The 15,920-nt window shown below is 43.2% G+C and overlaps 1 protein-coding gene across 1 annotated transcript in view; it reads right to left on the bottom strand.

The window, feature by feature from the left end:
* STK24 (serine/threonine kinase 24) overlaps positions 1 to 15,920 on the bottom strand; it is an 86,348-nt gene that overhangs the window by 20,828 nt on the left and 49,600 nt on the right. The window contains exons 4-7 of the mRNA XM_075918782.1: positions 15,684 to 15,792; positions 15,412 to 15,569; positions 7,142 to 7,327; positions 191 to 336 (exon numbers count right to left, since the gene is read on the bottom strand). Coding sequence (XP_075774897.1) covers positions 191 to 336; positions 7,142 to 7,327; positions 15,412 to 15,569; positions 15,684 to 15,792 — 599 coding nt within the window. The remainder of the gene's footprint in view (positions 1 to 190; positions 337 to 7,141; positions 7,328 to 15,411; positions 15,570 to 15,683; positions 15,793 to 15,920) is intronic.

The raw sequence follows: 15,920 nt of genomic DNA, 5'->3' as shown, positions 1-15,920 counted from the left end.
CTTTCACTTTTCTGGGCTTGAAAGCCTTCAAACATTTCAATTAAGTTTTTAATTTCACATGCCTGGTGAGCCCAAACATTTTTAATTGAAGAACAGCAGCTAACTAGACAAAATGATACACAACTACTTGAGAAACTTCTCCTCTATTTCTGTGTTTACAATTATTATGTTATAGACTCAACAAACTTACGCATCCGATTCTTCAGAGCTGGAGCCATCATGACCCTGTTCAGATTTCCACCTCTTGTGCCTATCAATGAGCTCTGTCAGGTAGGATGTTTTCTTTGCATTTCGTATTATGAATTTGTGTTTCAAAAGCTCCTTTGCTGTTGGTCTCTTAAAAATAAAAATTAATTGTAAGCCACAGTCTAACCTTTTTCTCTGTATTTGAAACAGTTGAGATGACACTCATATCATGATTTGAAAAGCGAAAGAAAACTGATGACATAATAGAATCAGAAACTTTGATGGCTTACTACTGAAAACAAAACCAAAAATCTAGGGCTGGAAGGGACCTAGAGAGGTTACACAGTGCAGTCCCCTGCATTAAGGAAGGAGCATGCATCTCTTTAACCATTCCTGACAGGTGTTTGTCTAATCTGGTTTTCAAAACTTCCAATGACAGGCTTAACTTATTTCAGTGTTTAACTATTCTTCAAGTTAGAAAGTTTTTCCTACCATCTAACCTATAACTCCTTCACATGCACTTCATGAACACGTTAGGGGCCATAGAAAGGCAAAAAGGGAGGGCCATAAACTGATAGTGGTCCTTGCCCACCATAAAGAGGTGGAACTGTCTGTGGTGCAGTGCAATAGAAATGTGGAAGTAGGCACCTTTTAGACCGAGGGCTGTATACCAGTCTCTAAGACTTAGGGAGGGGATGACAGACACCAGAGTCACCATCCTCAATTTGACTTTGGTGATGAAGGCTTTGAGTTCCCTGAGATCCAGGATAGGCCGAAATCCTCCTTTGGCCTTGGGAACCGGGAAGTACCTGGAGTAGAAATCCCTGCCCAGGAACTCCTGGGAGACCGCTTCAGCCGTCCCTAGGGTTAGGTGTGGCTGGACCTCCCTCCCAGAGGAGATGCTCATGAGAGGGGTCCCTGAAGAGGGATGGGGGTAGGGGGAGAAGGAGAGATAGAAAGGAAGGGGATGGCATACCCCCCTTCTCCCATTTCCAGGACCCAACGATCTTTGATAATGGATTTCGAGGCCCAGCAAAAAGGGAAAAGGCGGTCTCTGAACAGGAAAGGTGAGGCTGGCAAGCTGTCCCCGGGCACACCCTCAAAACTCTTGGTGAGGACCTGAGGACTTGTTGGATGGGCCCTGACCCGGTCATGAATGGCATCTGCCGTTCTTCCCATTACTATTTCTCCCTCTACGGTGGGAGAAATCAGGGCAGGTGCCATGCTGAGAGAACCAAGAAGCATTCCTGCCCAACAGAGAATGCCGTTGGTTTATCACTGTATGGTTCCCCAGGGACTTTAAGGTGGCCCGGGAATCCTTGAGACACTGCAGGCATTGGTCAGTCTGCTCAGAGAAAAAGGATGGAACCTCAAATAGGAGATCTTGAATAGTGGTCTGGAGCTCGGAGGGTGCTTTGGACACCTGCAGCCAAGACCTGCGACACCAAACCAGCTCCACAGCCATAGTGCGGGCAGCTGCATTGGCTGTATCCAGGGCAGCCTGGAGAGCGGCTTGGGATACCATCCTGCCTTCTTCCAGAAGGGCTCCTAACTTAGGCCAAGAGTCCCTAGGGACCAGTTTGGAGAACTTGCCCATGTTCGCCCAAGTGTTATATGTGTAGCAACTCAGAAGAACCTGCTGGTTCGCTATGCGAAGTTGAAGACCCCCCCTCCAGATGCATAGCGTAGACCTTTCTACCTAGGACGCCCATTTTCTTGGCATCTCTGCTCTTAAGAATGGGGCGTGGCTGACCCTGTCTCTCTCTCTGGTTCATCACCTGAACAACTAGGGACCCCAGAGGTGTATGAGAAAAAGAGGTGTTTGTTCTCCTCTTGCAGCATAATGTACCTCTTCTTGACTTCTTTATCTGTCAGTGGGATAGAAGCTGGGGTCTACCAGAGTTCCTTTGTGGTTTTGGTCATGGTCTTATTGATTGATAAGGCCACTCTGGTAGGGGTGTCAGCATGCAGGATGTTGATAGTAGGGTCCAAATCCTCTGACACCCTCTCTGCCTGGACTCCCAAACTCTGAGCTAGGCGGCGAAGAAGTTCCTGATGGGATCTCGAGTCCATGCATGGCATGGAAGGGAGAGAGCCACCAAGCGTCTCATCTAGTGAGGAGGAGGAGGACCCTTTCACACCCAGCGCCTCCGGATGGCAAATTTGCGAGGGGGACTGAGAGACTACAGAAGAGACCACAGAGCAGGCTGAGTGGTGGGGTGGTGAGGGACCCCCTTTCTGGGTGAGGTTCCGGGGAAGCCTGATTCGGGAGAAAGGAAAGGCCAAACATAGGGGAGCAGGTCAGTGGCGTTGCCAAGGGAGGGGCCCCGAGAAGAGCGATTCTTGTCTAGATGGCCCCACATCCTGGCTCTCGTGGGAGGCCCAAGGGGTCCAGAAAGGCCACTGAGTCAGAGCCTGCACTTATGGTGGCTAGGGCTGCCGTAACACTGGCACCGGGGTAGGCTGAGGCCAATGCTGCTGCTGCTGGTGCATCGAGGTGCTGCGACCAATGGCCGAAGTAGTACTGGTGCGTGGTTTGAGACCTGGAGCCTCAGGACCACCAAACTGATTCCGCCTTGGAGTCTGTTGAATACTCTGAGGTCTATCACGGTGGTCCGGTAGCAGTAGCAGCTGGTGACCTCCCAGTTGGAGTGCACTGGGCCATTGACTCTGGCTTCCCCCAGTGCCGAGGAGGAGGTGGAGGCATGGCCTGTGGAGGTGCTAGTGTGCCCAATGGAGAAGGGACGGCTTTCAAGGGACCCAGTGCTGTGGCTGTTGCTAACCGAGGCCCTTGTGCTAGTGCCAACTCCGGTGCCAGTGTGCAGGAAGAAGCGAGGGCTGCGGCCAATGCTGAGGCTGGAGATGGTGCTGCACCCGGGACCGAGGCTCAAAGCTACTGGCATGGGGCAGTGCAGAGGACCCCTCTTACTTCCAGGGCCAAGGAGCTAGGTGCCGAGGATGTGAGGCGGTGCCATCTAGATCCTCATTCCTTGGCCAGGTTCGGTGCCAAGGTTGGGAACGAGGTCAGCTCAATCAAATCTCTTGCTGCCTTAAAGGTATCTGGAGTGGAGGGCTCCAGGAAGACCCCCGCCAGACTGGTGTCTTGGCGCAGACTAGAGAGGTGCTGATCTGACCACGATGGTCCAGGTGCTATGCCAGTTATAGTGCTGCATGCCCCACTTGAAGGTGCACAGAGAGCACATGCCTCGAGGGAGACCTGCCCCTGCTAGGTCTTCTCTTCTTCTGGGACACCAGGGACTGTGACCGGTGCCATGGCCTGCACCGTGCCAAGTGTAAGGCCACCTCAGTCAGGATGAACTTCAAGCGAGACTCCCTTTCCCACTTGGTATGCAGCTTAAGGGCCTTGCAGATCTTACAGGCCTCGGACAAGTGGGCCTCTCCAAGGCATCTAAGGCAGGCTGTGTGAGGATCCCCACAGGGCATAGGCTTTGGCACTTCCGGCAGAGCTTGAAGACTTGGGGCCTGGGCATGCCCCTCAAGATGCACCGCAGACAGAAAGCAAGCCCTGCACCTGGTGCTTAACACTAAGTACTACACTTAACAGGTACTAAAAACTAGATAAGAACAATGAAGTGTAAACTTTTTAACTAACTACTAAAACAAGGAGAAGAACTGCTAAGAGGCAATTGCAGAGCAAGAACCAAGGAATGTTCCAAAGATCATCACAAGTGGTAAGAAGGAAATGAGGAGGTGAAGGGCCAACAGGGGTATATATTAGCTGATATATATTAGCCGGTGCTACTCCCAGGGGCTTCTCTGCTGTCCCAACAGGTACTACTAAGGGAAAACATTTCCAATGACACTTGCATGCACCATGCACACACCTACATGGAATGAACATGAGCAATCACTCAAAGAAGAAAAACTAAACTGCAGACTAGGATGTGTTGTCCCCCACACCCAAGGGTGCAGTCTGGCAGCTGTTAGAACCACTGTGTCCCCTAATAATTCATCTGGGTTGGCCTCTCTCACATTGCTGATGTCTCCTGTTTGTCCATAAGTGGCTTAGATAAAGCATTCAGGTAACTCAGTTGGGTGTGTGGCACCACCTGCTGTTGGATGATAAAAGGGCCCGGAGAGGCTGGCTGAGTCACCAGCAAAGCAATTTCCCAGTAGGGATGTTAAAATGCGATTAACTGACTAGTCGAGTAGTTGATGGAACCAGCAGGAAGTCCCACTTACTTGGGGTTGCATGCTGGTGCCTGCTTTGAAATGTACAAGAGTCCCCAACAAGGGCTCTTGTGCATTTAAAAGACATGGAGCCCAGGGTCGGCAGGGGACTCTGAGTCCCCTGCTGAACCGGGGCTCCATGCTGTACTGCATGCTGGGCGGAGCCTGGGGTCAGCTGCGGACTCCCCAGCTGACTGCAGTTCCGCACAACATTTCAGCAGAACCTGGGATCAGCTGGGGAATCCTCAGCTGACCCCAGGCTCCAGGGCTGCCCCTTTGAAACGCGGAGGCAGCATTTCAACAGGGCAGCCACTGCAAAGCTGATTCCGCTTCAGCTATGTGGCACTGCCCCGTTCATGCTCCAAAACAGCGTTTTAAAGGGGCAGTGCCGCACAGCTGAGCCCCGGGATCAGCTCTGCAGCGGCTCCCCCTATGAAACACCGCCTTAGGGTTTCAAAGTGGAAGTGCCGCACAGCTGATCCCTGGCACTGCCGCTTTGAAGGACCCCCTCCTCCTCTGCTGCCTCTCTCTGATGCAGCAAGGGAGGGGAATCGACTACTCCTTAACAAACAAGCAAATACTTATCGGACAGTCGACTAGTCCTTAATATCCTTATTTCCCAGCTGCCCAGCCTTGCACTTCTACTAGAGAATAAACCCAGAATTATATTATTTTGAATTGCACAGAGATCTATGCAATGCAAGATCATTAATATGTCAGGTTCTCACTCAATGTGAGGAAGATATGCAACATGTCTGTGTCAATCATGCTGAGATTTTCCCCAACACTTCACTCGAAACACATTGACTAAGATCAAACATAAACCAAGTTTAATAACTGCAGAAAGATAGATTTTAAAATAATATAAGTAATAGCAAACAGATGAAAGCAGATTACCTAGCAAATCAGCAAACGCATGCTAAACCATAATATACCAGCTATATGGGGTTGAATTAACAATCTCACACCCTAACTGGTGATACCAACAAGCGTGCAGATTCTTAAGGCATAAAAACTGTAACTGTTTTGCATCTTAGATTCCCCTCCCCTATTCCAATTCCTTTGTCTTCCAGAGCTTCTTTCAGGTGTTCAGTTGTGGTACAGTAAAGAAAAGCATGATGTTACTCCTCACCTTATATAATTTTGCCATACGGCAGTGTTCTGCCCAGTATGTGGAAAAATATTAGGTTACAAAATGGAATTTAATATCATAATGGTCTAGTCACATGTTCTTGCATGTTCCTAATGAATACCCATTGTCCATAGGCTGTCTGAAATGTTTCCGGGAAGACTCACCAGGTAGGAGATAAGCTTCTACTAAGATCTACTGTTTCCCTTAATGGTCCTCTACTTTGAGCAGACCCTTCACAAACAGCTGTCTAGACTGGAAGCATCTTGCCTAGTGGGTGTCATTCAGGCATAACCACATTTGAAGTAACGGTACATAGTCATTATTCCTATCTTTAGATAGAAAAATGATACATGCACACAAATAGGATAATCACATTCAGCAAATCATAACTTTTTCAGAGACACCTCACATAACTTTTATAAAAGAGGCATCATAATTATGTTATAATCAGATCATAATGATACCACTCTGATGAACATGGGGTGCAGTGCGTCACAGACAACACTGTGAGATTGAACATCATGGCAATTCCAAGTCAGTTTTTCAAAGCGCTCTAAAATTGAGACAATCAGAGCCATTTGAAATTTGGCATGCCAACATTTGTGCGTAGTTGGAGGTGTTCTCTTTTGGTAATCCTAACCTTGTTCTAATATCTAAGTAAGCAGATCTGTACATTTCCAGATCTGAATTTTGGGAATTAAGCTCTCATGTTCTGAGAAAGCATGAATTAATACCAGGTAGAATTGAGCATCTATAAAGTCTTCTGTGTGCAAATTTTACCCTTTGGGTAATATAAATCTGCTGGCAACTAAATTATTGTAATATCACACATTCAACATGACTTCACTCTCTGAGTTAGTCTAAATGAAGTTAGTGTGCAGCAAGCTGAAGAGTAACTCAACAGCACAGTAGCATGGAAGGCACTAATTGTACACATGGACATGAAAACTTCCTTCGTATATTCTTATTTACTCCCATTTGCTGTGTGATAGCAAAGACCACAGGGACAGTTAGTATGTGGCACATTAGAACACAGTCTATATATACTCAAGCTTGAGCTTATACAAAGAAACTCTCAAAGAATTAATAGGAAACAGAGATCTCTATAATTCTGTGTGTTCAGGTAATATCACCAACTAGAGTATGAGAAACACAGTGCTTCCCAGATAAGCTTTTCAGTTCACTTTTAAAAAAACAGCACTTAAATACTCAGTAAAATATATTATGAAAAAATGTTCTCAGTACCATACTTTGAGGCTTTCAATCTTAGTGAAAGTCCTTTTCAGTATTCTTTGACAAAAAAGTCTCTACATACCAGATACTGTATATTCATAAATTAGGGGGTTTCTTTGGAAGAATTCTATTTACTAAGATCCACAATACATATCCATTTAAAATTACAAAATCTTTGTCGCTTTACTTAGCAATCAGTCATCATTATAAAATGTAATTCAGCTTTAAATAAAAATAAATTTCCTTTTAATCTTATCCTGACTGTCCATGCCACAGATTTCTACTCTTAAAAACTCTTCGTGTAAAAAGCTTCATATAAGGAATTCCTGCAAAACACTTAAATGCTTTATACTACATATTGATATTTGTATGAAAAACAAATATATTTGTAAAACTTACAAAGCTTGGCTCCTTGTTCAAACAGACCTCAACAAATTCTTTGAGGGGTTTACTGTAGTTTCCTTCCAGTGTTGGTGGATTGTTCTTTGGGATGAGGAATAAAACCTTCATAGGGTGCAACGCTGAATGTGGTGGTTTTCCTTTTGCAAGTTCTATGGCTGTTATTCCTAATGACCAGATATCTGCCTGTAACACAAACAATCTTCATAGATATATGGGTAGAGGGTAGAGCATGGGAAAAAGAGAGAAACAACTTATTTTACAACTTTGTTGCAAATTACTGCTTTCTAGAGCATGATGTATTATTTAATCAAAAACCACTAACTTCCTTGCACCTTCTTCCCCTATTCTGTGTCTTCTAGCAAACTGTAATTGTTTGAACAAAACCAATATTCACTCATCTTATGCTTCATTTACTGAATGAAAATACTAATTAAAAATGACTGAAATCTGACTCTCTTCCATGGAACTCTGGGTTTCTACTCTTCATATAAAATATACCTATTAATCTCTTATTAAACAACCTACTGCATTCCACTTGAAGTTTTAACAAAGGGACATAGTAATTAAATACATTTGCTTGAGAAGGCCAAGACTACTTTCACTTTCACTACTTTCAGTTTGATTTTTGGAACAGTGTCCTTAAGGGAGCAATACACATGTGATAGCAGTATGTGATTAAGTACCACACCCAATTTGCATTTTATGTTATGATTAATAAAATACCACTTTACAATGATGATGTTGATTTGATTCTTGGACTGTTGGTTAACTGCAGTTAACTCACATGATTAACTCAAAAAATTAATTATGATTAACTGCACTGTTAAGCAATAGAAGACTAATTGAAATTTATTATTTTTGGATTTTTTTCTACATTTTCAAATACACACTGATTTCTATTACAACACAGATTACAAAGTGTACAATGCACATATTTTTGATTACAGCTATTCGCACTGTAAAAATGATAAAAGAAATAGTGTTTTCCCATTCACCTCATACAAATACTGTAGTGCAATCTATCATGAAAGTTTAACTTTCAAATTTAGATTTTTTTAAATTACATAACTGCACTCAAAATCAAAATCATATAAAACTGTAGAGCCTATAAGTCCACTCAGTCCCTACTTCTTGTTCAACCAATCACTCAGCCAATAAATAAGTCTGTTTACATTTAAGGGAGGAAATGCTGCCTGCTTCATATTTACGTCATCTGAAAGTAAAAACAGACATTCCTATGGCACTTTTGTAGCCAGCATTGCAAAGTATTTATGTGCCAGATATACTAAACATTCATATGCCCCTTCATTCTATGGCCATCAGTTCAGAGGACATGTTTCAATGCGGATGCTCATCAAAAAAATAATGCATTAAATTTATGAAAGAACTCCTTGGGGGAGACTTATTTGCCTCCTGTTCTGTTTTACCTGCATTATGCCATGTATTCATGGACTAGCAGTCTCGCATGACCATGAATGACTTATGTTCATTTTAAGAATACTAACAGCAGATTTGACAAAATGCAAAAAAGTTACCAAAGTGAGAAGATAAGATAAAGATAAGTACAGCACTCAATCCAAGATTTAACAACCTGAAGTGCCATCCAATATTTGAGGGGGACAAGGTGTGAAGCATGATTTTAGAAGTCTTAAAAAAGCAACACTGCAATGCGGAAACTACAGAACCCAAACCACCAAAAAAGAAAATCAACCTTCTGCTGAGGGCATCTGACTCAGAAGATGAAAATGTACACTTGTCAGTCGGCTCTGCTTTGGATCATTATTGAGCAGAACCCATCATCAGCATGGACGCATACCCTCTGAAATGGTAAAGGAAGAATGAAAGGACAGACAAATCTTCAGGACATCTGGCACAAATACCTTGTAATTTCGGTTGCAACAGTGCCATGCAAACACCTGTTTTCACTTTCAAATGACACTGCAAAGAAGAAGCAGGGAGCATTATCTCTATCAAATTGTAACCAAACTTCTTTGAGCAACTGGCTGGACGTAGGACGGAGTGAAGCTGTAAGCCAGGGGTGGGGAACCTAAGGCCAAATGCCGCCCCTTGAATAGCCTAGATCTGGCTTCTCCAAGCTCAGGGCTCCCCCCAGCACTGGAGAGCTCATGCTGCCGCTCCAGCCCCCGCCAGTTCCTTCCACGGGACTGGAGCGCACAACATTTACTAGTTTGGGCCCCTCTAGGCTCTGGTGTGTAAGGGGAATGTCTTTCTGCTTCTCAGCCAGGGGCCATGTCAGTGTTTTTGGTTTTTTTGCTTCTCACTTGTGTGCAGCCCCTGACTGATTTCTGATTTGACCCCCGACCCAAAAAATGTCTAAAGTTTGATATTGTTTTATTTTTGAATGCAGTTATTTTTGTACATAATTCCACATTTGTAAGTTCCACTTTCATGATAAAGAGATGGCACTGCAGCATTTGCATTAGGGAAACTGGAAAATACTATCTTTTCTGATTGATACAGAGTAAAAGTATTTGTAATGAAAAATAAAGTGAACACACTATACTTTGTATTGTGTTATAATTAAAATCAATATATTTGAAAATGTAGAAATCATTCCAAAATATTTAAATAAATGGTATTCTATTAACAGCACAATAATTCATACCATTAACCACAATTAAATTAATGGCTTGAAAACCTTATTTAATTCATTTAACTCTTGTCAAAACCTGAGACCATCTACAAGGATCTAAAACAGCAAATAAAAATAAAATAAAATAATTAATTTAAAAAAAATTAAAATAAAATAAAATTCCTTAATACAACTAAAATACAAAGATGTTCAGCCTAGTTGCAATACAACTGAGCCCATGTAATAATGTAAAAAATTATAGCTCGGTATGTCCACAATCATCAGCACATAAACCCATAACATAACCAGTCAAGAAACCTACTACCTATTAATTTTATTTGGTGACCCCTAGTTCTTATGTTATGGGAACAAGTAAATAACTCATCCTCATTTACTTTTTTCCCCCCCACACCAGTTATGATTTTATAGACTTCTATTATATCCCCCCTTAGTCTCCTGAAAATATCCTGCATAGGGACTTGCAGAAGAAACGCCATCAAGACTACTTGATCTTGTGAAATACACAATTACTTTGCTTGACGAGGAAATACCTGCGCGAGCATAACAAATATCAATACAGGAGGCGATCCATGATGAAATTCTCTATGAAGAGACTGGGAGATAAGGATGTTATGAGGCGGGTAACTGACTAATCGTGTAGACGATAAAATTTGTATTGACTACACGATTAGTCTATAAGGGAAGGTGCTCTGTACTGGCTCGCGCCAGTCCAGGAACTATCCCTGGTTCAGCTTTGCAGTTTAAATGTAGTTTGAGCCAGTTGCGCAGGCAACCTGGCTCGTACTGCATTCAAATTGCAGAGTCACAGCAGGGGGTAGTTCACTGACCAGCATGAGCTGGGACAGTGTCACAGCAGTCCTGGACCAGCATGAGAAAAGCTTGCTCAGTCCTGGCTCACACCAGGTCCAGCAGCCCCTGCCTGCGGGGGTCCCAGCAGGGAGCTGGGACCCCTCACGGACGGAGACTGCTGCTGGAGCAGCCTCTGCCCATGGTGAGCCTGCTCCACAGCAGCCTCCCCTACTCCCTGCTGCCTCTGATAAAGGTAGCAGCGCGGGGTGGGGGACAGGTGGCACTGTGGAGAATGTGCTAGGTGGAGGGAACAGGCATTTAAGCCAGCTCCCCCCAGCATCAGCTCCTGTTCCCCTCCCTCTTGCTGCTTCTGTTACAGAGGCAGCTGGGGTGGGGAGAAGAAGCAAGTATTTCAAGTAGTTGACTACTCAATTATTCGCTTACATCCCTACTGGGAGACACTTCATTTGTCTGCAATGACCACATATAGTTGGGTTGATAAACAAAACTGTCTAGTCCTGTCCAAGAAGAACATCAAGGCTCTTTTAACTTCTGAAGTGCACAGGCATTGTTGCTTTCTAATTGGCATATGATTTGGGGTAAAATATATGTAAATACCTCAGCTGGTTAATATAACTGGATACCAGTTTAGAGAGAAATCTTGGATGAGCGCACATATACACCTTGTCCTTAAAGAAAATAGTTCAGACATCAGAGCATACTGCTCAGTCATCCTTCCAACTAAAGAGATGGTTATTAAAAACAAAGCCACCTTCAGTGACAGGTGTAACAAGAAACATGTTACTAGAAGCGCAAATGGAGGCCTCATAAGTTTTAACAAAACTAAGTTCAAGTCCAGATAAACTTGAACTCTTGGCCTTCTCAGGAAAGCAGATACCACTGTTAGACATTTTACAAAAACCCCAGGTCGAAAGGCTGCATAGTGAAGGAGTAATGAGTATTTCACTACAAATGAAAGCTATTTTCGGTGATCTTGAAAAATTGCCACATGAAAACAGAGCCCTGCGTGGATACAAATGTCTCTCTCTCCATGCAGATATCAATGGATATAAATCGGTATCCACTGATCCACAGAGTTCTACTCCCAGGAGATGCTGTGACCAAAGGAGAGGCGCATGATGATGATGCTCCCAAGAACCAATACCCTATGCCAGCAGCTCCTCCTGGACATGAAGCTGCATCAGCCCCAGCTGCATCTCCTGTCTGGGGTCATACCAATTCCTATCCACGAATATCCACATCCACAGGTAGACATTTGTATCTGCATAGGACTCTAAAAATAGACACTTTTTAAATTGAGGGGAGGTATAATACTAGCATCCAGGAAGGGAATAATGGATGCTGGGTGATCATGCAAAACTTCATCTTTGTGAGATATCTGTTGAGCTGCCACAGGTCTAAAATTGGACAAGCTTTCCCTTTGCTTTTATGATTTAGAAATAATAGTAACAAACCACTTCCATCTTGAAACTATGCAGAATATTCTGTATGGATCCTATCCAAAGGAGAGGATGAAGCTTGTGGAGAAGAAACTCCTCATGAGGTGGTCTCTGAAGAAGAACAGGGAGTGAAGGGCAGAAACAAACTGGGCAGTATATCCCACTTCCACAGTGCTTAAGACACATCAGTCTGAAGTAATCCAGGACTGTGCACTGAGGAAGTGGGAAAGATAGCTAGCAAGCATGAGGAAAATGGAATCTGGCATTCTAGAAAGTGGGGTGATGTCCTCAACTAACCACCTAAGACTTTAAAATTGTCCTAGAATCCTCAACTCCTGGGAGCTTTCAGTCTGTGCCAAAAAAAAGTGAAGACTACAAAAAGCAAGCCTTATATTCTTTGCTGGATCTCTTGCACAAGCCATGAAGCTTGCAGCCAAGAACTCTTGTGAATGACAACTGCAGAAGTGATGACTCTAGGAGCTCAATCTGCTACATCTAGTCCAGCCTGGAGGGAAATTTTGCTCCAAATTTCTGTTAATCATCAAAAAAGGAGAATTCTACTCTAGCATCATCCAGCAACGTGTGTCTATATTTTTAATATAGACTTGTAAATATTACACTCATAGGATACGTCTAGACTACATGCCTCGGCCGACAGAGGCACGTACAATAGGCTACCTGACATAATCAATGAAGCGGGGATTTAAATATCCCCGGCTTCATTGAAATAAAAATGGTCACTGTGCTGTGTCAGCTCAGCTGATCGTCGGCACAGCACACGAGTCAAGACACGGATCAGTTGACAAGGGAAGCCTTTGTTGACCGCTCCTGTAAACCTAGTTTCACGAGGCATAAGGGAGCAGTCGACAAAGGCTTCCCTTGTCGACCGATCTGCGTCTTGACTCCTGCGCTGTGCCGACAATCAGCTGAGCCGGCACAGCGCAGTGGCCATTTTTATTTTAATGAAGCTGGGGATATTTAAATCCCCGCTTCACTGACTATGTCAGGTAGCCTATTGTACATGCCTTTGTCAGCAGAGGCATGTAGTCTAAACATACACCTATGGTCCTAAAGGAGCTTGCTGGCTAGCAATTCTGAGTTAGAAAAAAAAAAAAACCTTTCTACAAAATAAATCTAGTTTCTTATATCTTTAATTTGGGAGGAGGGGTGATACTGGAATGCCCTTTCATTGGCCGCTGTGACTAACAGAGAAATAAGGATGAAAAAGGGGGAGTAAAAATATTAGAACCCCCAAGATGGAACAATGTTTACATTTGGATCTTTTTGAGGTGGGAAAATGCAATGAAGGAACCTGCCATTGTGACTTAGTAGACTTCAAAAAACTGCAATGATAATAGGTAAGCTCACCAGTATCAAAAAGGAAGTGGGAAGATTCCTTCTCCTCCAACTGAATTCCTGAACCTGAGTCAACTTGCACATCATGAGAGGATGAGATGCATCCCAAGAAAACTGCCTCAACAGGAAAAGAAAAGGCTGGCGCCAGCTTACATTGAGGCTGTTCCTCCTATGCTAGTTATCAATTAGGGTCCTCCTTAACCATCTCTTTGTGCTCAGCAATGGGCCTGGTACGAGGTGCAGGAACAGGCAGTGCCTAGCAAGTAAACTTCCCGTTATTCTCTGATGACAAAGAGCAGGAACACCTCATGTATGACCTAAAAATCAGGGAGGAATCCTCATGGGTTCCAAATCAGCCACTGAAACAGAGGAGAGTCCCATTAACTCCCTGGGCACATGTCCAATGCTATTCCAGCTAGAGCATCTCAAAGCAACTTAGAGAAGTAATATCTAAGTGTGGAGTAGTGTGACTGGCTCTAAAGCTGTGAAACGTAAGAGCCAAATTCCAAATCAGAGGACTACAAAACACATTCTGCTGATCAAGGGGGAGCTATTTCTTATGGTGCTAGAGCAGGGATCAGCAATCTCTCCTGCCCTGGGCCATGCCGCTCACCCGGGGGGAGGGAGGGAAGATCTCTCCATCACACCCCCCAGGGGACCACCTTAGTCAATGCAAACCTTTCCGTGGACTACCAGTTCCTAATGGAAACTCGCAATTAATTACATAATTACGCCCAAGCCATTTTGCTAGTGCCGTAGCTGGGGAGAATGGTTTAATTTAAAGTATTAAACAGATTAAGCATTTTAACTTTCTCATGTTAGTTTATCAAATTTCATTTTAAATAAAGTGAAATACGTACAATACAAAAGGTTTCAATAATTTATTTAGAGCCCACAGTAGAGGTAGGGAACTCTTTTGAGTCAGGGGCCATTGACCCACAGAAAAATCAGTTGGGGACCACTGAGCTCCCCGCTTGCGTGCTGCTTGTGCCACGTGTGGCAGGGGCTGACCCCTGTCCCAGAGACTAGTGCTGAATCAGCGAAGAGTGTAGAGCAGCCAGAACTGTAAGCACCCCATTCAATACTACCAATGGCCATGAAGTTTGAGGCACTGGATGTTGTTTCCATACTAACTACTGCACCAACAATACCTCCCTTCACAGATAGGCACACTAGTACACACAGGTTCACCAGATCTATGCCACAAACACCTCTTATGTATTTGGTGCCCAGATAGTTCCAGGTCACTCTGGTACCGTGGTCAAGTCCAGGTGACCCTTCAGGCCCTGGAGTTGACTATACTTGCCTCAAGATTGGAGTCAACATTGCTGTTTTAAACTACCAGAAAAGACTGCTTGGATTTTGGCTGCACTCTACTTTCAACCCTACGCTTAGAGGATTTTGATGACCAGAGACCCTTTACTTTCTCAGTTGTCTGTTTAGAGGTTTTTATGCCTCTTTTTATATACAGGAGAAGATGAGCAGTGCCAAGTCTTGGGTAGCATAAGAGATGCACTCCTTAACAACACTGAAGCGCTCATTGACAAGTCAGGACAGATAAATTAAAATAAAGGAGTTTATTTTGCAGATACAAAATTATATCAGTATTTAACATGTTTTCAAGATCACTGCTTTATATTCAAACTCTGTGTTTTGCAATATGGTAAAGAAATATGCAGTTAAACGCATGATATACTTGCTTTATATAGAAGGTCTGAAGTATGATCAGCACTTCCTACAGTCAAATTCTATAGATATCTGTTTAGTGTGGTAAGTCAAAAGAACAGCTAAAGTAAATTAAATGCAACTATGCATTACTACCTGAAAAAAGCTACAATTACGTTCAAGTCACTGGAGTAGATCAGGGGAAAAAAGATTTTAAGTGCACGAACAACAGCAGTTGTACATAAAATGGCCCCGGTGGGTCTCAGATTGCAACCATGTAATTCACAGCCTGCCCAAAGCATTTAGCTAATCTAACAAAAAAAATGGAAAGGAAGGGGGCTCTGGATAATGCCTGGAAAAAGAGAAATCTATTCTAATCTTACCTTTGAGTCATATGCTGACTGTTTTATTACTTCAGGAGCCATCCAAAATGGTGTTCCTACAAAAGTATTTCTCTTTATCTGTGTATCTGTTAGTTGTCCTGCTACTCCAAAATCTGCTAATTTTACCTCTCCTTGTTCAGACAGCAAAACATTGGCAGCTAGCAAAGAAAAAAAGGCAGTTTAAAAGTTTACAGTTTCTAGGTTTCAGAAGTTTTTCTTATCTCTACTGTTTAAACATAACCAAAACTATTTAAAAATTATTAAAAGCTTACCTTTAATATCTCTGTGTATTTTCTTTTCGGAATGCAAATAATCAAGTCCTTTAAGTATCTCTCTCAATATTGTAGCAATCTGGGTTTCATCAAGACAGCCAGGCTCTAACTAGTAGAAACATGCAAGAAATATTTGTAAATACTTGTAAAGTAAAAATTTCAGAGATGACACAGAACACTAGGAACTAAAAATGCCACATGGTCTTGAAAATAAGTAAAAACTAATCAAAATGTTTT

This window comes from Pelodiscus sinensis, chromosome 1 (genome assembly GCF_049634645.1).
Source record: "Pelodiscus sinensis isolate JC-2024 chromosome 1, ASM4963464v1, whole genome shotgun sequence".
NCBI classification, from domain to species: Eukaryota; Metazoa; Chordata; order Testudines; family Trionychidae; genus Pelodiscus; species Pelodiscus sinensis.
This window is presented reverse-complemented; position numbering and strand designations above follow the sequence as displayed.